The sequence below is a fragment of the Grammomys surdaster genome, unplaced genomic scaffold (assembly GCF_004785775.1).
Source record: "Grammomys surdaster isolate TR1022 unplaced genomic scaffold, NIH_TR_1.0 213, whole genome shotgun sequence".
In the NCBI taxonomy this organism is placed as follows: Eukaryota; Metazoa; Chordata; class Mammalia; order Rodentia; family Muridae; genus Grammomys; species Grammomys surdaster.
Window position 1 is genome coordinate 161,109 of NW_021604658.1, and position 23,733 is coordinate 184,841.

A 23,733-nucleotide genomic window follows, 5' to 3' on the forward strand; every position below is an offset into this window, starting at 1 on the left:
TTCTTAGTAACCCTGAGGCCGCCCTATCTGCCTGCCTATCTATCTATCTATCTATCTATCTATCTATCTATCTATCTATCTATAGTATAACCTCCCTAGGTAACTCTTAAACCAGCGTTAGTGCACCTTACTGTTTTCTGTCTGATAACATGACAGGCAGGCCTTTCATTTTGCCTGTCTGTAACAGAATAACCTCTGGAATTGTGTGTGTGCTAGAATCCATCAGGGAACTCAGGGATGTGTGACAACTCACAAGAAGGGGAAAGAAGGGAATGCATTCATTGGAGATGTTAACTGAAAGTCTTAAAAGTTTCGGATCTCTATTTCTAGACACAGTTTCCAGCAAGTTGCAAAACAACAATGTTTACACTATCGCCAAGAGGAACGTGGAAGGGCAGGACATGCTGTACCAGTCCCTGAAGCTCACTAATGGCATTTGGATTTTGGCAGAGCTGCGGATCCAGCCAGGAAACCCCAATTATACGGTAGGCCTTTCCCAGAATGTATGAGATGGGTTAGAGTACAGAGGTAAGAACCTATGCATTTATTCTTTAGTGTACTACAGAGACCTGGAGAAGTATTTCTGGCAGAGATACCCCAAAACAAGCACTCAGTAAGGGAGTCCCTGTTGCATTCATGAAATGCCTCCTCTCCTCACTGTGGTCTTCTGACTTGCAAGGCATGGTGCTGGAGGCAGACCAGAGTAGACCATCTCCCTTTGACAGTAAGGAGTTCTGCAAACCCATTGCTTCCCTGACATACAGAGATGCTTCCTCCTGTGCATCAGTCTGGTGCTAGAATAAGCTGTTAAGTGGAGTGTTTCTAGCTGGGCATCATGGTCACACCTGTAATCCTAGGAAAAGGGGGGTGGATTGCTGTGAGTTTGGGGCTAGCCAGAACTTCATAGTTGAGACCCTGCCTCAAAAACAAAACAAAACAAAACAAAACAAAAGTGTTTCTAGGCTGAGAGATGGTAAGGGTGCTTGCTGTACAAACATGAGGGCCTGGATTCAGACCCCCAGCATTGCACATGGTGGAGGCATGAGGATCACTGGAGCTTGCTGAACAGCCAGCCTCACCAGGTTCTCAAGGTGATGTGATAGAAAGGATGGAGCAGAATGCCCAGCACACTCCCACCAAAAAACAAACCATTTCCTAGCTTGTTTACATTGGACCTTGTCTACTTTCGGAGTTCTTGGCCTTAAAGATGTCTAGACCTAGACACAACTACTACCACAAAGCCATGATTTGAACAAGTTGCTAATTAATCACTCTTAACCATGGTTTCCTTAACAGGGAGAGAAGTCTCCAGCCTGTAGGTTTCCCCTATAGCTTGAGAAACTTCCTCTAGTATCCCACAGAAGTAAAAATTACTGGGTGGCTTTGCTCGGCAGTAAAGACTGGTCCCCGACGCCCTGAGCTCTGGTGCCAATGTAAAATGCGATCTCCTAACAAGCCTTGAGAGGGGGAAATACCTTATGCTCGTGTTAGGCTGTTTTGAAGGAATTGACCAGGAAAGTTTAATAGTGACTAGTTCTGAGGAAGGTGAAAAGTCAGATTCAGAGAGCCTTTTATTCTGTGACCCCATTCCTTAATTTTGACAGCTATTTATGCTAGCATGCATCAAAGGAGTAGTACCACCCAAACAGAAATTCTTAGTTTTTCTTTGTTTCAGGTTTATGAGACAGGGTCTCAAAGTATAGCCCTGGCCATCCTAGAATAACTCTTTCAACCAGGCAGGCCACAAACTTACAAAAATCCATTTGCCTCAGCCTCCCAAGTACTGAAATTAAAATGAGTTCTGGAATTAAAGGCTTGTGCCACCAAGCCAGACTCATGTCTTGTCTTTTTCAGAGAGTAATAATCTACTCTGTCATTTACTTTAAGTTCCCAGAACAGGAAAATCCTCTGTACTCTTCCTAAAAGGAGAGGGTCTCACTAAGAAATCCAGGTCTGGTAAAATAACTCCATTTAGTTACTTTTCTAGACATTTGTGCATGTTTCTTTTAAATTCACCGTTCGTAAGTGTCCAGTCTTTGCTAAGTTAAGGAAGCATATTAGTCCCAGGTCATAGACCAAGGGGTTGTGGTTAAAAAGATTGGAGAAGGGCTGGTGGGATGGTGCAGTAGACAAAGTTACCTGTCACCAGGCCTGATGAACTATTGATAAAGATGAGAACTGACCCCTCCAGCTGTCCTCTAACCACCACAAGTACTGTGGTACAAACTCACACAAATAAATGAAATACATATAATATCTTTCAAAAATGATTAATGAGACTAGACCCTAGACCCTAGTGGCACAGACCTTGTGATCCCAGCTGTGTGGGAGGCTCAGACAGGAAGGTTGAAAATTTAAGGCCAGACTGGGCAACTTGAAGACTCAGTCTGAAAGAAAAAAGTAAAAATAAGGCTGGGGAATAGCACTAAATGGCAGGATGCTTGTCAGCTAGGCCACACCCTAGGTCCAACCCCTCGTATCAGAAGTGGGGAAATGATTATTGATTTGTTCAAGGTCATGTGGGATTGGGGGAGGTTAATAGGCAAGTGATACTTAAGGTTCACGTGCAACTCATGCGTCCTATGCACAGTGTTTGAGAAGGACTCTCTTAGATATAACTAACACTTTTAAAAAAATATTTTGAGAGTGCTCACAAGATTTTTAATGGGACTTTTTCTTTTAACCTAGATTTTCATATTGCTAATATCTTACACATTTACTTTCAAGACTAGAAAATAACTAATATAACTATAGGCATAAATGAAACTGTACATTACATACTCTCTTAGGGTGGGACAGAATAACCTGTTTTTTCTGTTTGTGAAGGATCATTTATGTTTTTTTTGGTTTATTTTGTTTTGTTGTTTTGTTTTTGCTGAAGTCGGGTGTTTGTTTTTAGACAAGGTTTTACCATAGCCCTAGCTGGCCTAGAATTCATTATATAGTCCAGACAGGTCTCAAACTCAAGAGATTGAGCTGCCTCTGCCTCCTAGGTATTGGAATGTAAACCCAGCCCAGGCAAGCACTCATTGCTTCTCCTACAACAATTACATCATTTTGAGAATGTTATAGAAAACAAATCATCACATAGTTTCTTTTTCACGTATGTCTGTGTGGTATGTGCATGTATGTTCGTATGTGTCAGTGCACATTTGTGTTTTAGTCAATGTTCTTACTGCTTGAAGAGACACCATGACCACAACAAATCTTATAAAGAGAGAAAGACCAGGCCTAGCTTAAGTATCTGAAACCCCAAAGCCCACCCCCTGTGACACACTTCCTCCCACAAGGCCACACTTATGGAACAAGGCTCACCTCCAAACATGCCCCTCTCTGTGAACCTGTGGGAGCCATTTTCATTTAAACCATCACAAGAAGCCTTACCTAAAGCATCCCCATGCCAAGAGCTACATCTTAGACCTAGAAAGGAAGAAGGCAAAGGGGAATAAACTCCATTTAATGGTCACATGGGGTCAAATGAATGTGAGCAACTGCACTTTAAAGCCCTAGAGGCTTTGTGTATTTATGCCAACAGATAATGATACAACGTTTCGGTAAAGAGCATATTCATATTCAAGTGAAGCTCCGCCCTTTTCATTTCACCACATCAGCCGCTGTTATCCTATGCTGGGGCTGACAGGTCCAGACAAGTATAGAAGGGTTCCTTGACAAGTCTCTTATAGGTAAAGTGGCCAGGGTTTCAGCTGTCTAGGTGATCATATTCGTATGCACTAAGCCTCAGAGTAAGATTGAAGCCCTACTCAGGGCTTTGTTCAAGGTCCCTGACCTCCAGAAGATGCACATCTCTGAGGACTGGGACTTTACCACATTTAATGCACATGAATTTGAAGACATAATGGCTGAGGGTCCAGGTCATCCCTTTGTGATCCTCGGGTAAGTGGCAGATCCAGCACTCTGGAATGCTCTACCTCACCAGTCATAGCCACTAGTAAATCTTATATCCAGCTTTTAATAATAGTAAACAGTATCAACCAATGCTGCAGGAGTGAACTCAGTGCACTAGAGTGTAAATAAAAGAGTAAAAGAGACTGGAGCCTGGCCTACTGACGTACACCTCTAATCCTTTCCAGAACTCAGGAGGCAGAGGCAGGCAGATCTCTGAGCTTGAAGCCAGCCTGGTCTCCATAGAGAGTTCCAGAGCAGTCAGGGCAATATAGTGAGACCCTGTCTCCAAAAGAAAAAAGACATTGAAGTTTTTGTCCTTGTGGAACACTTTTTAAGCTATATTTACCTCCCATTTCCCCATATACCTTTCTGTTGCTGCTGCATTCTTGGTAGGTCTTGACGGACAATGTTGCTAAATGGTTGGTGTCAATGATATATCCATGGTGATCTATCACAGAAAAATGTGCCCAGTTTTTGACATGGGTGCTAAGGATCTGAACTGTGTGTTCATGTTTACATGGCAGCTACTTTACTTGCTGAGCCATCTCCCCAGCTCTGTGTTTTGGTTTTTATAAGTTAATGTCTCATCCTGTAGCCCAGGCTGGCCTAGAACTCACTGTGTAGCCCAAGCTAACCTCAAACTCAACAATTCTCCCACCTTAGCCTCACAAGTGCTGGGAGTCAGTCATGACCTACTACTTAGCTAAGTTGTTAGGATGTTAATTTTTCAGGAAATTCTTAAGTTGACATAGTTGAAAAGATTCCTATTTTTTTACCTTTTTTTTTTTTTTTCAAAATATTTTCATCTTGGGTATTATGGTAAATCATCCAGGGTTTCTATAAAGAGAATAATGAGGTAAAATAATATAAATCTCACAGCAGTATACTGTGGAGGATAACTTAACACTTTCCCACTTAACAAAAAGAAATGACAGCCATACATATATATAATTTTCTATGTATAGGATGTATTTTGCATGCTTCACTGTTTTTACTAATAATATTTTGCTTAACCTTAATAACAGTTAAAAAGTCCAAATTCGGGCTTATTTTTTGTCCTTTACCATGAGAATTTTTTTATACTGATATTTAGTTAAAACACTGATTCCCCTGGGGTCAGCGGCTTTGATGTTTTTAGCGGGGATCGTTTTCATATTTCAGAAAGCCACAAGGACTGTAGGTGGATGCACAGCACAGCTTGGTACCAACAAAGCTGGAGTTCTGAAATCCATGTTTGTATTAGTGTGAGCTCCCTCTGGCTGTTGCAGAGTGTCTCAGAATGTCAGAACTGTCTTGATTTGAATGTTTGCATATCTCTGGAGCCAATGCTGTTTCCATGCTAATCTACTTTCTCCTCCTCTTCACAGCTGTCGCTGAAGTGTAGAGCCCCTGAAGTCTCTCAGTACATCTATCAGGTCTACGACAGCATTTTGAAAAACTAATAAATGGGTCCAGTCAGCCTGTAATCGGTGCAAGCCAAGAACTCTTAACTGGAAGACGTTGTACTGTTGTGTAGAGCCTGATCCCAAACCCTGCGGTACCCACCCCGGTAGTGGCCAGTCATCTTGTGCTGACATTAGCATTCACCCCGTTGGATAGGTTAGCTTCCCGTGACATCTCCTTCCACCATTCCCCACCTCTGCCCCTGCTGCTGCTCTCTGTCCTTAGTTGTGAGCTTCTCCATGCTGTGCCAATGGCTAGCCTTTTCTACACCCTCTTTTGAGTGTAGTTTGATATTTTGTAATCGAAAGCTCATTTCACAAGCAGAAAAAGGCAACAAACTAATTAAAGCAAGGAAAAGTGTCACTGAAACATAAACCGCACCTTATTGTTTTATATTTTTGTACAGAAATTGAGGTAGAACACTGAGTAGAAAGGGGTGACTGACCCTTATCAAACACAGTCTTATTGGAGGTACACCTATGGCCCTGGCCCCTTCTGGGGCGGGGAGGGGGGCAGCCCTGCTCCTGGTCTTTTGCATTTTCACTCCTCCCTCTTGTCCAGCTCTTTCCTTAGCCAAGCCTTTGAGCTCTCTATGCCCATGCTATCCATGGCGACTTCATTTGACGACTCCATGTGTGGCAGTGGTGGTCTTCATTGATGTCTCCGAGTGCAGGGACACAGGATGTGTGGGCACAACGCTGAGAGGTGGTAGAGCTATGCTTCTGTCCATGGCGCTAGCCCAGGAGTCATCCTGAGGAGGCTGAGCAGACATGAGTAAGAACACAGTGCCCTCCCCAGCCTCCTTCCCTGTGTTTTTCAGGGCTCAGTCAGATTTAAAATCAGAGTTTCAGAGTTAAAACAGACTTTAGTGACTTATCCAACCCTGTTTTTCTACAAAGAAGGTAATAGGCAAAAAGTGTGTTGCCAAGGCCTCTTGGCTCTTGAGGGACAGAGCTGAGACTGGTTCCCTGATGCTCCTTCAGCTTCCCTATGTGGCTGGCTCACTGTTCTTTTCCTCAAAGCCTTCTGCCTTTCCTGTGCCTGCCTGTGGCTCTTTGCACACTCTGTGCTGAGTTTGGTGGCCCGCCCACTCACTGGGGTCAGGTGGCAGTTGACATTTCAGTTACATGAGTATGCATCCAGTTAGCAAGACTGAAAATGGAGCTCACATTTCCCAGGCTCTCCTGGAGCTACAGTTCTGGAGCCAGCCAGTGAGTGTAGAAGTGTGTAGAGATGTTGGCAGTTCTCACTGTCCCTCAGCTCACTGATCTGCCCTTCATCCTTGGTTCTCAAGCTCCAGAGCAGAGTGAGATCATTCCAGAAAGCCATGTAGTTGTTGTCATCTCTCAGAGGGCTGGGGGTGTGCAGTCTCCTCCCTAACGAATTGGTGTGATTCATCGAAGAGAGCCTCATACTCACTGCCCTGCTCAGTCCGGTTCACTCTGCGTGAGATGTGCCACTTGTTGCACAGCCTGGCACCTGGTATTCAGAGTCCTCTGCTCAAGTCAGAAGCATGCCAGGGTCCAAAAATGTCATGAAGGACTCAGACCTGACCCATTGGATCCTGAGGAGAGACTGGAAAAATCAGAAACCAACTTCCTTTAAGTGTGTCTGGAGTGATCCTGTCTCCTCCCAGTTGCAAAGCTTCTCTCAAGTTCCTTAAGCCTTGAGAATCTTTAAGAGGATTGTTAGGTGGTGAGACAGAAACCCCTCCTTCCCTCCCTCCCTCCCTTCCTCCCTCCCTCCCTCCCTCACCACGTGGGGAGGAGGACATGTTGCAGGGTTGTGTGGGAGGCAGGCAGGTTGGTGGTATGTTGGATGGAAAGCAAGTTGACCGAGTTCTCTTGTCAATGCTGATTCCTGGAGTGAGTCGAGCATGAGGAGTGTGAGGGTTTCCCACTACAAACGCAGTGTTCTCATCCCAAAACAAACTACTTCCCCAAAGAAGATGTGTCAGGGCAGGCAGAAAGAAAAGTTAATACCAGAATGTGTCCACCCCAGAAACTGAGGCCTCTCTCAGCCCCTCCACCAGTGACAGCTAACAGCTGTGGTTCTCTGCTGGCCTGAGCCTATCCATGCTGTCTGACTCCTTGAGAGGCCACCTCTCATTTTACCCCTGGGAGAGTTAGGAAGATGCAAGGACCTCTCCAGAAGAGACTCTGTTGCCTGCCCATGACTTCCCTTCAGGCCCGTTTTGAGCTTGACAAAATTGGGAGAACTCCAGTCAGTTTACCCTGTACCCACTCTTGTTGGCCTAAGTGTGTCTCTGTCGAAAGCTGAAGCACAGAGGGCAGGGAAGCAAACACATCAGAGCTCTTTCTGGTCACGTTCTCCAAGTGTTTGTCCCCAGCCAAGCCTGGTCCTTACTGTGGAGCTTTCGATGCTGGAGCCAGGCAGGAGGGTAAAGCTGTCCCAAGGATGCACATTTTCCTGTTTCTGTCGGGATCTGTTGTTGGGGAGGGTGGGGTTTGGGGAGCCTTTACCTTGTGTATTCATCAATAAATTCATTTACACAAAATAAAGTTTGTGGTATATACGTTGTTCTCAGGACTCACTCCCCAGGACAACACATAGCTGGCTAGAGAAAGGATCTTGGTAACCTTTTTTTTTTTTTAAATGGCCCTAGCCTTCCCAAAGGGTTCAGCTATTTGAAATTAGAATTGAGAAAAAAGTATTTATATCAGGAAGCCACCTGTTGTTCAAGACTCAAGTCCCATAAGTTCAGGAAGGTGTGCATGGGGAGAGTCCTCTGGCAGCTGTTCCAGGGCACTAGGTAGAATGCCCATGGCCTTCCCCCTGGGTTGTCAGTGTTTGCCAGCACAGCCAATGGCAGGAGCAGAGCTGAGCGGCTACTCAGCACCTGTGCACTCAGGTGCAAAAGCCTTTTGAACCCAGGGTCTGCATGTTCCCAAGCAAATAGGATAGCCACTGCCTTAAAGAAAACATCACAAGGAGTCCGTAACTACTTGTATTGGTTGGGACATCTGTGTGGTTTGCTGAGCTGACAGCATTGATGTCTCCTATAGCCTGCACCTAGCGGAAGAGCCCTTGGGCAAGTCCTTGCACATCTCAAATATAAACAGAATTTGGAGTCTACTGCACACAGATGCTCAGTCGTAGCTTCTGGTGTCTAGACACTGAATGAACTGCCGTTGGCAACTGTTGACCCCCTTCTGGGACTTCAAGCTGTAGTGAGAACCTTGGAAAGGAAAAGGGTCAGGCATCTGAAGAGCAGGCTTGAGATCTGTCTGTGAGACGGTCAAACATGGACCAAGCTCATGTACACAAGTCATGTGGAGAGCTTTCAGAATTGACACTGTCATGTTTAATGAATGAGTCACGGTGGGGGGGGGGAGATGGCTGAGTGGTAAAGGCACCTAGCTTTGAACCCAAACGTGTGCTGATGAGTGGGAGTAGAGGGCCAACTCCCAAAAGTTGCCCTCTGACCTGTACACACACACACCATGGCATTACTGTGTCCCCCACACAGGCACTTTTAAAAAATAAAATATGCAAGGTTAGTATTGAGCCAGTTAGGGCTCACTGGCAAGGAGGGGCTTGTGCCTGTTCATCTGCACTCTTCCACAGTAATGCCTGTGCTTTGTTGTGGTATGATGGTAAAGCACTCATGACACTTGCTTATCCTGTTGCCCGGCCCATCTGCATTCAGCATCCCCTGCTTTTCAGGGGAGATGAGGCACCACATCTAACTACGATGTCAGTTTCCTCTTTCACTCCATAAAAGGTTCTCCCTCCTACTCAATACATCCACCTTTGCTAAGTCCTGAGATAGCATATGCTCTGAGCAGCTGACCCCTCACCCCCAGACTTAAGCCTGAGATTACATTGTTCTCTACCCCTAGAACGAGCCTCAGTATGCTGTTCCTGAGGACTCTTGGTCTGGCTCTCAGGTATGCTGTTTCTGAGGGCTCTTCGATCTGGGCCTTCCTCCCGCTGCATCCCTTACTACTTCCGGTCTTGTTTGGACCCAGATTTTCCGCGCCCCCCGGCCCCCCCCCGCCCCCCTCAGCTTTAAGAAGCAAGAGCCTGTTTATTTTAATAGCTGGTATGGCACTTGGGAAAGATCACACCTCCCCCGTTGTTACCCATTTCTATCCCCTGAACACTAATCCTAGAATCCCAGCCAGCCCCCAGACATGGTATTAGCAACGAGGATGTTTCTTGAAAAGTTTCAAGTTCGCTTTGAACTTGCCTTCTTGGTTCTCATTTAGCTTTTGCTCTGCTGTTCTTGATGATTCCAACAAGGGAAAGCCTGAGTTGAGTGGGGGAGACCTAGATTCTTATTTGCACAAGTAACTCTGAAGAGCTGCTGTTTCAGGAGCATTGGTTGGGGACAAGACTGCCATCTCTAGGATCAGATCCTCCAGGCTGAACCCCAACACCTGAATTAAGCAAGTGTGACTCCCATTCCCCCCCACCCCCCGCTGTTGGTATAGAGGATGGGGGAGGGGTGAAAGCTCAGGAGCAGCCGGCTAGCCTTTCACTCATGACCTACTCACAGCCAGCCTCTGATATCCCTGTGGGGGTCCTCAGATCTGATAGGACAGGGATGGGTCTGGCCCTTGTCTCCTTCCAGGCCCCGTTTTCAGGTGCTACAGAGGGGCACACACTATCGCTTGCCCAGAACCTGAGTTTGTGAACTTGCACCTCAGCCACCAGGTATCCTCAGCTGAGCCACAAGAGGCTCAAGGCCAGACAGATCAAAGAACCAACCCCCTTGAACTTACCCAGCAAAGCAAAATGAATTAGCTTAAATTCAGGCAAATGTATCATTTTATAAAGATACTACTGCTGTTTGTTTTTAAATAAAAGCAAGGCTTTAAATGGCATACCACTGAAGGCTAGTATGAGGTTTCATAATCTGTAGTGGACAGTCTTGCTGGGTTTCTTATTTCTAGTCCCCTTCAAGCTGAAATGGACCTATGTCCTGGGGGAATAACAGAAAACCAGTATCCTCATGCAAGATGAGGGTGAAAGATTTTTGAATGCAGAGAGTGTCCTGAATGATTTAATCAAGCTAAGAAGATATCAGTGACTCCTCAGGAATTCCTTGGGTCCAGTCACATCTGATTCCCACACAGCCCCAAAGTGGTCCTCTGAGAGGTACCCTGACCTCTGCTGTTCTAATCTTGTTTCAGTGTTAGTTCCGACCCTTCTCCAACCCACATTGCAACTCTTGGGCCCACCTAGAATAAATGGAGATCCTTTCCCACAGTGCTGTTCATCCTGAGAGAGATGACCACACACTGGGGCTCCATGCCAGGTACTGTGAAGACTTCACACACCATGGTTCATTTAGGTCCTGCCTGCACCAGTGATGGAAAGGACTGGAATCTATTTCAACTGGCACAGGTTTCTTGCCTCAGTCACACAGTCCAGGGCAAGACTGGAATCAAGTATGTGGCTGTCTTGACTGGGAAGCACCAGACCACCATGCTTTCTGGGGGCAAAAGTTGGGAAAATGCCCAAAACAGAGTCCAAAGGGAGAAGGGAAGTGGGCTCTGTGAGTTAGCTGGAACCCATGGTAATAGCTTTGGTGAGGATTCAGTCCCATTTGGTGAGGATTCAGGCCCTTGGTGCCTGGATACCAGGCCTGTTTCTCCCCATCACCCTAGAGGCACTGAATGCCCAGCGGTGGTGCAATGCTTCAGAGGCTCCTGTCCACCCAGTATAGGACTGAGGACACTCCTGGCTTGGGTCTGGGAGAGCTAATCTTCCTTGTCAACTTCACCAGAGTTGAAGTCATCTAGGAAACACATCTTTGGGCATATCAGTTAGTGTGTTTCCAGAGAAGTTTAACTGAAGGGGGTACTCCACTTGAGTCTTAGGCAGCACCAGCCCACGGACTAACTAAAAAGGCAAAAGGGGAAACTGAAATTTGAGCTTAACACTAGCGTGCGCCTCTGCTTCTAGGCTGCAGGCTGTGTGTACTGCGTCAGGGACTTCATATGACCACCACTTTGCCTTCTGGCCACAATAGACTGTGTCTATTGCAATGAGCCCAAATTAAGTCACTTTTGTCAGGTTCTTGCCACACCAACAAGAAAAGTAACTAAAATGATCTTTGAGAGCCTTTTAGGGGAACAGGAAGAGGTCAAGAAGGTCGCAACCTCTCTTAGCCTCTTCTGACCCCATTCTTCCAGCCTGAAGCATTCTGTTAGGTCTCTGGACTCTCAAAGACCCTACAATTGCTCCCAGCCCCAGCTGACCTCTCTAAAGTGCCCCACCTGATTTGCCCTCCAAGACACCTTTTGACTTCACACAGGGATTTATCTTTGGCCTCTCCACTGAACTATGTGAACCCTCTGCTGAGCTTTTCCAAAGCATAGCTGCCCTGCTAGTGACACAGCCTTAGTATTCCATTTTGCATTTTAAATAAGAGGAGTTACTCACCCTGTCTCAGCCTCAGTGATCTCATCTGTAAAATGGGGGAAACAATCTCCTTCATGGAATGTTCTGGGGATTTAACTTGAGGATTTAGGCAAAGCTCTTACCACATTGGGATGTTACCTACTGATAAAAATATGTTGGTGAGGACTATTTTATATTACATACAAGAGGAACTGAGCCCTCAAGCCCAGCTGGGATCTCCCAGAGGAGAGGGATCCGCAGCCTTAGAGGAGTGGAGGTCATGCTTTGGCAGGGTACCAGCTTTGCTTGGCGCTAGCCTGGCCTGCTGTTCCCTGCCGCAGTGAAGGGTGAGAGTGACCACCCTCTATTCCGTCCTTCAGTGTTGGAAAAGCAAGAATCTGGATGCCAGCACCCAGGGCAGGACACACGCTGGGCATCTGCCAGTCACTGACTGACTGTATCGGTAAGGGTCAGAAGGACAGAGCGTGGGGAGGAGGGGAAGAGCCCTGCGGAGGGCAGGGTGCGAGGCTGTGAGGGAAGGGAGTCGCAATGAAGGCAGAGGCTCCAGGGCCTTTCTCATCCCCGCCCCCAATTCGTCTAGGCTCGAGCTACATTCTCCCAGGGGAGAGTCGCGGGGGCCTGGGGCGTAGGGGAGGAATGAAGGTCGAGGTTAGGGATTGGGGAACTGGTCCCGCGGCGCCCCAGTGAATCCGTCGGGCTCGGGGACCCAGCGGAACCCCCCGCACCCGCCTCCCCCTCCGCCAGCGCGAGTGGGGCGGCGCGCTCCGCAGGGCGAGCAGCTGAGCGACCCTCGGTGCTGCGGCCCCCCGCGCCCCAGCCCGCCGCGCCCGGGCCGCGGGCGGCGCCCCTCATACTCCCCCCGGGCGGGGGAGCCCAAGGCAGCGCCAGAGCCCGGGGGGAGCGCGGCCGCGCGGGCCAGGGCAGGGGGCAGGCAGCCGGGACAGCCCTGGGTAAGCGGGAGGAGGAGGAGCGGGGCGACCGCGGGGTGAGGGGCAACCCGGGGAGGGGGCGGCGGGCTAGCGTCCGCGGGAGTGGAGTTGGGGTGGGCAGCCAACGGGGCTCCTGCAGCCCCCACACCTGTCACCGATCGGGTCATTGGGAGCCCGGCATCCGCCGGCGCCCCCACCCCCACGCGGACGTGGTAGGGACACACCACCCGAGGACGTATGACCCGGCCTTTAGGATCCTCAGAACCCCCGAGCTCCCCAGTGTGAGGTAGAGACCCAAGGTGCCCAGGCCGGGGAAGGGACTAGAAAGAGACTGTGGCCCGAGTCTGTGACCCCTGTCTCTTGCCGGGAGCTGTCTGCAGACTCACTGCAGAATGCAGGCCCTGGGGAAGCTCAGGGGGCCTGGGCCCTGCTTCCTGGGACGGACCTTTCACCCCCACATAACCAGGCATGTGGGCTTAGTAAACCGCTTAGAGCCAGGACCTGTGCCTGGGAAGAACTGAAGGGGCATCTGTCCCGTGAGTTGGGGACAGGACCACACTTAGGCCTGGTAGTTCCAGAGGCTGGCTGGTCCATAGGGGGGCTGTTCTTGTACCCACTTTCTGACACCCAGACTGTACCTGGTTTTCGCTTCTGCTACTACTCAGAAAGAGTTGGTTTTGGGGCTTGAGAATCTGCAGGTAGGGTACATCCTGAAACCTCACCACACCCAGAGTGAGTCCACATTCTTCTCTCTTGCTCTTTGCCTTCTTGTACTGCCCAGGACTCCCCCATCCCCACCTGCTTGTGCCGTTATGTAATTAACCCAGCTGAGTCTCTTTGCCAAGCTGGCAGCATCCAGGGATGCCCCAGAGGCCTAAGGACCTGAAGGGATATACGTGGTGGGAGGGTTAGTTTGTCTCGGTTGGGAGCAGGCTCAGATGAGCACCTGTTGGGGAGGGACATGCATGAGGCACAGATGAGGTTAGAGTCCTAGGCTTAGCTAAGGCGGCTTCCTTCTCAAGTCTCTGGGTCTTGATTTGTTGGCGATGGATTTTGTTCTTCAGTAAAATGAAAGGGATCACATACATGCATGCCAGGCACACACACTACAAGTTCATGAGTCCATGCTACTGTAGATAGTGATCCATTCCTAGATTGCTAGGAGGTTCAACTGAGCATCTGGGAAAACCTTAGATGACCAGTAGCCACTGTTCATTGCAAAAGCTACTCTGTGCCAGGCACTGAGCTTTCCATGGACAGCCTCACAATACTGTGAAGTTTCTTGGCCAAGGTCATCCTTTAGGTAAATGGCAGAGCTGGGCATCAAACCTTGGCGGTTCTTGCTCCAAACCCTGTCCTTTATTTACCATTGTGCACACATACGTAATCATAGATTGAGTGTTGTGAACCAGGACAGCCTGGGGTGGGGGTGGCATTCAGCTATGAACCATGCATATATGAAAAGAACATGCTTCTGCCAAACACACACACACACACACACACACACACACACACACACACACACCATGACATGATGAAAACCATCAGAGCCCAGTAAACCACCTCTCTACACCAACTTACTAAGGGGTTAGGGAGCTCATCATTCAACCCAGGAGGAAGGTTTTTTCCTTCTAGCTAAGAGATTTACCGAGCTTGTCTTGGAGGTTATTGGTTCCGCTCTGCACATGTGCAGGGCATGACCCCAAAGCAGATGTTTTACCCACAGACCTACAGCTAAAAATCATCAAAGCTGGGCTATGTGCTCAAGCTCTAAAAGTAACAGGAACTGAGTGAGCAGAGTCCAGCCCCTTCCTGGGCAGCAGCTGTGTGCTGCCAGGCCCTCTGAGCTCCAAGCTTTTAGCCTGTCACTGTTTAGACTCACTAAGCTTAAACTTGATAAGCACTGCAACCCGTGGAAAGTAGCTGAGGTTCCTGGCTGTGTGCTTTGGAGCACACGGAACTTCTCTGAAGTGCAAATAGGAATACTTCTCCCTCAGGGGTATTGTATTGACCAAGGATAACTGTGTGGGCAGGCTAGCGCCAGTGCTCTAATGTATTACTCTCTAGAGTCAATGCAGTCATCTAGTTCAGTGGGACTTTGGGAAATGCTGGGGGCATTTTAGGTCATCTTGGTAACCCGAAGCTGCTGTGGGCCCTTATCTCCCGAGAGTCTCAAAATTAAGATGTCCAGAATATGAGAGCGGTTGTGTATAAAAAGGAGTTTCCTCCCCTGAGGATGCCAAGAGGGCCTCCACTAAAATGCGTTTGTTCTTCCGGGATGAGATGGGGAGGAGCTGATGTTTGTTCCAGGCTTGGGGCTGGGACTGGAATTTAAATCCAAGTCTAGTGCTTTCTCTTTGCTATGCGGAGAAGTATGCTTTGGTTGAGGGGAATCAGACCCGGTGAAGAACCAAGGGTTGCAAAAAGAGTGGATAAGAAAGGTGAAGAACTTGGGGATAGATTGAGATGGGGGGGGGCTTTCCAAGTGGCAATGGTAGCTTCAGCAAAGACGCAGTGGTGGGAAAGTTCAGCACAGGTTCAGGGATGAGCCAGAGCACTGAGCCACGCCCCCACATCTCTTGTCCCCCAGTCTAGGTGGTGGCCACAGAGGGCCAGAGGCAAGCAGAGGGAGCAATGGTTGGTCCTGACGGTGGCTGAGCCCCCAGCCCCTGGAATATGCAGCCCGGAGGAGCCCCAGGCAAGGACACGGTGGCGGAGTGGGGCGGGAGGCATGGTCTCCACCTACCGGGTGGCCGTGCTGGGGGCGCGAGGTGTAGGCAAGAGTGCCATCGTGCGCCAATTCTTATACAACGAGTTCAGCGAGGTCTGTGTGCCCACCACCACCCGCCGCCTCTACCTGCCTGCTGTGGTCATGAATGGCCATGTACACGACCTGCAGATCCTGGACTTCCCACCCATCAGCGCCTTCCCAGTCAACACACTACAGGTAAGCTCCCTCGGCAGCAGGCAGCGGGGAAGGGGAGGCTACACTCTACCTCCCCAGCTCTGGCCGCACAGTCAGGAGCTCTACACTATACTCTGGGCCTCCCTCCTTAAAGCCATTGCAAGAAGGTGCTCCATTTGTGTGCTAGTGAATTCAGAAGATGTCTGATGAGTGTTTAATGTGTGTCAGGCCCTGCACTGGGCACCGGGACCGAATGGTCAGCAAAATCAGATATGGAAATTTGCTTTCAAGGAACTCATAGTCTGGTGAGAAAAGACTAATATAACAGGCAGCTATTAGACAATGTAATGAATGTTGCCTTTGAAGGAGATGAGGGAGCGGAAGCAGCGCTGGTTGGAAGGGTCTAACCCACTTGGGAGTACGAGGGTTACAGAAGGCGATGTCTCAACAAAGCAGGGGCAGGGAGAGAGGAGCAGAGAGGAGCAGAGGGGAGCAGAGGAGAGCAGAGAACACTAACTGCCTGTTCATACTCAGCTCTGCCTGCCACGGCCTCATGCTCTCGTTGTCTTCTGTAGAAGGGTTAGCAGGACAGAGACCTGAGGAGTGTTCTCAGCAGCTCTGGAGACCCCAGATAGATCTCTTGCCCAAGGACCTTTTCTTCCAGGTACCCTGTTCCCCAGCCTCAGGACTGCTTCTAGTCCCCCTGCAGTTAAAATGTAAAGGCCCCCATTACCTGCAACCCTCACTCCCAGGCACCTTCTCCCAGCTTTTAGAACCAGGACCTCTACACCTCTCTCTCTGCCTTTGGCTTGGGAGAAAGTTGACTGCAGGGGAAACTGAGGTCCCAGATGTGTTTTACTCACTGCAGAGTCCTCTGGCCAGAGTATGGAGAGACTCTGGCTAGTTGTAACAGAAAATTCAGCCATCTCAGGCTGGGGCCTGCTGGAGCCCAGCAGAGTCTGAGCAGCCCCAACAGGAGGGCTTCCCATCTATCCTGTTGTAAATACTGGAGCCTGATCCGAGCATGTGAGCACGAGCTGCAGTGTGCCTGAGAGGTCAGGGCAGTGAGTCCCAGGCCAGAGCCTTCTGCTTCCCACGTGGAAACGTTGATGAAACCTGGCTCCAAGCCCAAGTTACTGTTTTTACGTTCAGTTGTGTATTTATCTTTACTAATTTTAGAACAGGCAAGATGCAGTTGAAATGCCTGAACTGTGGCCTAGAGCAGTGTGCCCTGCCGCTGCTCCTTCACCCTCTGCTTACTCTCCCTAGCCAGTGTCTCTGATCTTTTGTTGACACTCAAGTAAGAAACTGCGTTCTCATTTCATCTCCCCCTTTTTACGTAAAAAATAAAACCCGCAATGTTCTGTGTCTTGTTTGGTTGTTGCTTGATGCCTAGGATAGAACCCAGGGTCTCCATTCAGCTACATGCCAAGGCTTCTACCTTGTTTCTATTCAGAGGCAAGATCTTTCTCTGTTGCTTAGGCTGGCCTTGAACCTGAAATCCTCTTTCATAGTCTTCAGAGTAGCCAAGATAACAGGCATGCACCTCCAAGCCTGGCCAGTGCTTCTTCAACTTACCATTTGTTTTTTATTGGTTTTGGTTTTGTGGTGGTTTGGGATGATAGTTGTTGTTTTGTTTTTGAGACTGTGTCTTTCTATGTAGCCCTGGATGTCCTGGAACTAACTATGTAGACCAGGCTCAAAGAGATCCATCTGCTTCTATCTCCCGATTGTGGGGTTAAAGGTGTGTGACACTACACTTAAAATTACAACTAAAGCTACTATCCCTGTCCCAATCTGGAGGACACCATCATTCTCCACTGCAAAGGTTTCTTCTCTTATTGGACAACTGGGTGGTTTCCAGTCTTATACCAGTTGGGTCAGTGCCAAATGAATAAACAGCCTTTGCACAAGTCAGAGTTTGCACATAAGTCACTATATTTACAGGATCAGTTACTGGAATGGACAGGATTTGAAAGGTATCTCCAGTAGACCCTTCTCTAAAAGTCTTGTGTCTTATAAAACTTTACCATTTTCAACACTAGAGTAGCTGTTCTCAGTTACGGGTTGTGGGAGAGTCACATATCAGATATCCTGAATATCAGTCATGATTCATAACAGTAGCAAAATTACAGTTCTGAAGTAACAACAAGACAATGTAATGGTTGGGAGTCGCCACAACATGAGACATTGTACTGAGGGGCTGCAGGCTTAGGACGGCTGAGAACCGCTGCTCTGGAATGTGAGAGAGGGTGTTCCCAGTGTGATCCCTGATTTACACTCCTGAATGTGATTGAAGTACATTTTTCTATATATTTAAGACTTTCTTACATGTTTCTGGTTTTTTTTTTCCTTGAGAACTACTAATATCATTTGCCTGTTTTGGGTTCTTCTTATTTGGGGAGTTTGCTTTTATTTTTGAGTCAAGGTCTCATTTAGCTCAAACTGACCCAAAACATTTTTCTATAGCCAAGGATGACCTTGAACACCTAAACCTCCAGCCTCCATTTCCCATGCAGTATCATGTTTGTGTGATTCCTCCTCCTCCTCCTCCTCCTCCTCCTCCTCCTCCTCCTCTTCTTTTTGTTTGTTTGTTTGTTTGTTTGTTTGTTTTTGAGATAGGATCTCTCTACATACATAGCTCCTGATGTCCTGGAACTCACTCTGTAGACCAGGCTGGCCTCCAACTCAGAAATTCGCCTGCCTCTGCCTCCCAAGTGCTGGGATTAAAGGTGTGCACCACAATGTTACTATCAAGTATAAACCTTAAGAATCTTGATGGCCACTTTCTAGAAATGGAGTAATACATGCTTGAGTCTAAGACTGTTACCTTCCACAGTACCTTCTCCTCCAGGGCAGGAAGCTGAAGTTAGAGGGTACATGCAAACTGCCAAAGGAGATGCCCAAGAACTCATGGCTGAGGCCAGGCGACTGAGACCCTGCAGCTGTACTCAAGTTCTGCTTTTCCTCCTCTGTCTCTGTCTTTGTCAGCTGGGGGCTGAACCCAGGGCTCTGTGCATGAAGCCCATTCCTTACCACTGGGCTGTATGTTTATTCCATCCTCTGACTTAGTACAGTCCAAAGATGACCTCCAAGGGAACAAATTAGAACCCTATGTGGAACATACTGGCAGGAAGGCTGAGCTTTCTCTGTTCCTCCCTTCAGTTAAGGAGTAGAGGGACAGCCTAGCCAATCTGGAGCTTTCTGCTTGTTCCCTTTTCATAGCCTCCTGAGAGGAGTGAGTGGGAGGCATCCTGGGGTCCCCTTGAGGAGGCAGTGTGTTGGAGGAGGGGTGGGACTGTCACTCTCAAAGTCTGGCAGCTGCTCTCTGGCAGCCCAGAAGAGAGCTTACAGCATGGAACCTATCTCTCCCTCTTCTAGGGATCTCCATGCCCCATGTGGGGTGAGAGAGGATTTGCATAGGCATGCAGGCCCCTGCCCTCCCCACCCCCCATGCCAAGGTAATGGGTGTCCCACTGAACAGTGTTTTCTGGACCAGGAGGAAACAGTTTTGTGATTTTCTCCATTCTTAGATCTGTCCTCTGTATCCTGCCTCTGCACCAAAACTTAAAACCTCAGCACAAAGATGCCACATCATCTCCCCAGAGATACCCACTGCAGCATCTCCCGAGCCTTTGAGTTGGCGCCTCTTCCAACTCCACACTGCACAGCTGCCACCCAAGTCTGTCCCGTCTACCTCAGCTGAAGCTCTTACCTGACCATGCAGCTGGGCCCAGAGACGTGTCTCTGCCTTCTTCTGGACTTCCTTTTGTGTGTACTGGAGGTGCAGCCCAGGGCCTCAGGCATGTCAGGCCATACTTTGCGACTGTAGTGCATCCCTTTCCTCCCCTTCTAGTCTTGTCTCTGGACCTCATGAGAGGAGGCCCTGTTTTCCTTTGCCTCTGAAGGTCTCTGCCCCAAAGCTTCGGGGACCCCCCTTTCTGCACGCTGCCTTCCTGAACAGACTTTTGCAATTACATCTGTTGGCAGACTAACTAGCTAATTAATCTCTTAGGGAACCTTCTCGTTAACACATTTAGCCTTTCCATGGGCCCATTCATCTTGAGCTTCAGCTCCACGAGCCCCTCTATGAGAAATTCTCTCAGACAAAAATATTTTAAAATGCTCAAATAGTCAAGCCAGGCGTGGTGATGCATGCTTGTGATCCCAGCATTTGAAAGGCAGAGGCAGGAGGATCAAGAGTTCTGTGTCTCTCCCCTACCCCACCTCCTTATGCATCCAGTTTCAGTCTTTTTTTCATGCTTGCATCAGACAGCAACCTGAGGGCTGTGTTGGGGATAGGACTTACTTGGCTTGCGGGGGCTGTGGGGTTCAGCACCATGGAGAGAGCTTACTGGAGCCGTTGTGGCTGTTAAAACGCTAAAGGTTCACTAAACAAGGGACAGAAGGAGGGAGTGTGTAAAATGAAAAGAACCGGGTCCTAACCCTCTTGGGTGTTCACTGTAATTGTGAGAACCAGAAATAGGATAGTTGTAACCAGGTATAATCCATGGCCTCAGACACAGGAGATGGTGGGCACAGTCCCCTGCTTGCAGGAAAAGTGGTAAATCAGAGCTTCGGCTAAGCCTCAGAAGATATTATTACAGTAGGTACAACCACTCAGGCCTGTGCTCTTGGGGGAATTTATAAATGCACTTTGAACAAAGGACTGGATGGATGGATCAGACAGATCCAACCTCCAGATCCGTACAAGATAGTGTGATAGGCCAGGAAAACAGCCAGCTTGTGGCTTGCTCTATCTGACAGGGGAGGGGGAGTTACAGCTCTGAGTGCCTGTGTTCCCAGGGCCTAGTCTTCTGGGGGGTGGGGGTGGAGGGTAGAAAGGACCAGTTTGGTGTCCGTTTGACAGGGTGGCTGGAGGCTGGGAGGTCTCACGGCTGCTCTGACTGTGGTACTGGCCCCGGGGGTGTTGCAGGAGTGGGCAGATGCCTGCTGCAGGGGACTCCGAAGCGTCCACGCCTACATCCTGGTCTATGACATCTGCTGCTTTGACAGCTTTGAGTACGTCAAGACTATCCGTCAGCAGATCCTGGAGACGAGGTGAGGAGCTGTGACAATCTATTGCTACCTCAGTGGATGCCCTAATGCCAGCCTGTCTCCAAAAAACGGATGAACACGGACGGGGGCTCTGGAGGACGGGTCATAGGAGAAATGTACTGAGTTTTCTGGTTCCCATGAGTCCCCATTCCCCCCCCCCTTCCTTCCTTCCTTCCTTCCTTCCTTCCTTCCTTCCTTCCTTCCTTCCTTTCTCTCTCTCTCTCTCTCTCTCTCTCTCTCTCTCTCTCTCTCTCTTTCTTTCTTTTTTGACAGGGTTTCACTATGTTGCTAGGGTGGTTTTGAACTCAAAATCCCCCTGCCTCAGGCCTCCCGAATGCTGTAATTTCAGGTGTGGGTCACTTACCCCACTTCTGTTGACTCATTTTGGGACCTGACTTATGACTTGGCTACACTAATAGTGAAGAGCAGGGGCTGGGAGTGCATGGCCGCGGATCAGTTTTGACATATAAGTCTCAGTATTTTTGTCTGTAAAATAGGCAGAACAATAGTATCGACTTTTTTGGATGTGTTCTTTAAAGATGTAACCTTCCTCAAGGGGTTGGGGCTGCACCTAGAACAGAGCACAGGCTAGCGCGGAGCCCAGTGGTTGCGAGACTGGCAACGCCCCCAAATTTCTGCCTTAACCCACAGGGTGATCGGCACCTCGGAGACGCCCATCATCATCGTGGGCAACAAGCGCGACCTGCAACGCGGACGCGTGATTCCACGCTGGAACGTGTCGCACTTGGTGCGCAAGACCTGGAAGTGCGGCTACGTGGAGTGCTCGGCCAAGTACAACTGGCACATCCTGCTGCTCTTCAGCGAGCTGCTCAAGAGTGTGGGCTGCGCCCGCTGCAAACACGTGCACGCTGCCCTGCGCTTCCAGGGCGCGCTGCGCCGCAACCGCTGCGCCATCATGTGACGCCGCGTGCGCCCTGCAGCAGCACTGTCCCAGCGAAAGGGAGGGCAGGGCGGGGCCAGCCTCCCGCGGGACACCAGGGCCAGAGCAGGGAACCCCCGGAGGAGAACTCTGGGCTCCGGGCCTGAAGCACCCCTACAGCCACACACCTCCCCACGAGAATCAGAGGGCGAGAGGGAGCCTCCCCGCCACTCCCCAGTCCTCCCCTCCCACCTGGGTCTCCCTGGGCCAGCCACCTTCAGTGCTGTAGTGTAGTGCCCGTCCCTAGAAGGGGCCACAACCTGTGGGCCAAGGGGTGACCGTGTAAAATGGAGGGTGGGGTGAGGAGGTGCTGTCTTGGCCGGGCCCCTGCTCATCTTCCCCACAGTGTGTCCGTCTTTACCCCACGTCCTCTTTTCCAATGTCTGTCCTCTCAAGTGTCTGTCAGTCCTCATTTGTCCTATCTACCCTCCAGTGTTTCTCCCTGCTCCCCAGCTCCGCTCACAGGGCTCTCATTTCGTCCGTCCCCTTGTCGCGGATCCTGGCAGGTTTTTGATGCCAGGCCTTCTCCCCGGCAGCACCACCGGCACAGGGCAGAGAGATGCGAGTGTCCCAAGGACCGAAGGGGTCCGAGGGCTGAGGTTCGACAGCCGTCAGGGAGAGAAGGCTGAGCTCTCCCTCATCCAGGGAGACCTCCCTGCCCAGCAGCCCCCAGAGACGCAACCACCTACCTTCCAGCCTTAACTCAATGGTCCCTGCCGGGTGCCCCTCGCCCCTCCTAACCCCAAAGCCAGATTGCCCCCGGGCTAAAATTCTTTTTGTTTTGTTTGACAGTGTGGAGAGGAAACTCCTCAAAGGATCCCTTTCTCTCCGTGATGCTAGGTCCCACTTCTCTGTTATCTCCTGCACTAGGATGGGTTGCTACGTTGGGGGAATGTGGTGGTGGGGGAGATGGTGCCCGGGAGGGGGGGGGTCACGTTATGCTACTGATGATTCTGTGTCCCAGTCCCACCTCAGTCCAATGGCCTAAGACTGCCTCCATCAGGTCTCAGGTTGTCTTGATCAGTCTGTGTAGAGGCAGAACCAGGAAGAGAATAAGGATGAGAGAGTTGTGCCTGGGAGAGATAGGCAGGCATCTCCACCCATAGTAGAGGCCCTCAGGATCTGACTGACCCCTTATCCCAACACCAGGTTGGCCCTATGCCCTAACTCACCCACCCCATTTTCCCCGGCTGCCTGGCCGGGTTTCTACCTCTCGTCACCGGAGCTGATCACTGTCAGTTTTGTACCGATTTAGAAATAATAATAATGGAGATTTCCAGGAATGGCCCGAGGGATTGCTTGGGGACTTGGAGGGAGGGAGGAAGACGTGATTCCATGTCCCCTGCCCCGGCCAAAGAAAGTTTCTGAGGCTGAACCCTCAACCTCGCCCTGGTCCAGTTGGGAGCATAATAAGAACCCTTTGTCAAGAGGGGTAACATAGGGGTACATAGCCTTTGTCAAGGCTACAGTGCACAGACCAGGAAATCAGGTACCCAGAGAGGTGATGGGGAGGAGTCTGGGGGCAGGGGTGGGATGGGGATAGTGTTCCCGTGTGGGAGGGAATCTATGATTCTCTCTTTTGCTTCCCTACTGAGTCTCACTCCCTCTGCCGAGCAGGGGCACTGCAGTACAACAACAACAGCCCTCACATTGGGTAGCCCAGCATTCTGGGTTCTAATCCTTGCTGTTCTGCACAAATTTGGGCCAGCAATTTGCCCTCTCTGAGCCTCCCTCTGAAACAGAGGCGGTGGCTCCCCTTCCCCACACTTCAGAGTGGCTGGGAGGGTAAGGAGGAGGCATGCCCACTTTCCCCTCCTGCAGCCCCACCACTGGTTCCTCGGGGTGTGGGGTAAAGATGACAGACTCCCATGTGCCCAATCACCCCCCCCCAATTCTGGAGCACTCGAGGTGAGGGTGGGGGACCCAGACCTCTGGCTTGCCTCCACTGGGGAGTCATTGGAATGTAGCCCACTCACCCTTTCCTCTTCACCCCAGGTCTTGGATTTCAGGTCCCTCCACCCCCATTCTGAGTCTCTGTCCTTCCCCACCCCAACCAGGGTTTCCCACACAGGATCTGGAAGTGTGTGTGTGACACCCACTGAGCTGTTATTGAAAGTCAGATTAAAAATCAGGGAGTGTTTTCCCTCGTTTCTCTACTT

At 49.7% G+C, this 23,733-nt stretch overlaps 2 protein-coding genes across 7 annotated transcripts in view; both read left to right on the top strand.

Moving 5' to 3' along the window:
- Positions 1 to 5,724, top strand: part of Ap2b1 (adaptor related protein complex 2 subunit beta 1) — a 99,114-nt gene extending 93,390 nt beyond the window's left edge. For all 3 annotated transcript variants that reach the window (XM_028772353.1, XM_028772354.1, XM_028772355.1), the window contains 2 exons: positions 331 to 485; positions 5,274 to 5,724. In XM_028772353.1, the coding sequence (XP_028628186.1) occupies positions 331 to 485; positions 5,274 to 5,348 (230 nt within the window). In that variant the 3' untranslated portion in view covers positions 5,349 to 5,724. The remainder of the gene's footprint in view (positions 1 to 330; positions 486 to 5,273) is intronic.
- Positions 5,725 to 11,951: 6,227 nt separating this feature from the next.
- Rasl10b (RAS like family 10 member B) lies at positions 11,952 to 23,730 on the top strand. 4 transcript variants are annotated; one of them, XM_028772436.1, is made up of 4 exons: positions 11,952 to 12,184; positions 15,262 to 15,618; positions 20,513 to 20,637; positions 21,286 to 23,730. In XM_028772436.1, exons 2-4 carry the CDS (start codon positions 15,403 to 15,405, stop codon positions 21,554 to 21,556), a joined length of 612 nt encoding a protein of 203 aa, XP_028628269.1. In that variant the 5' UTR covers positions 11,952 to 12,184; positions 15,262 to 15,402; the 3' UTR covers positions 21,557 to 23,730. The 4 variants fall into 4 exon arrangements, with proteins under 4 accessions (XP_028628269.1, XP_028628268.1, XP_028628271.1 ...); XM_028772435.1 differs by lacking the exon at positions 11,952 to 12,184 and adding an exon at positions 12,505 to 12,692; XM_028772438.1 differs by lacking the exon at positions 11,952 to 12,184 and adding an exon at positions 12,886 to 13,403.
- The last annotated feature ends 3 nt before the right edge of the window (positions 23,731 to 23,733 follow it).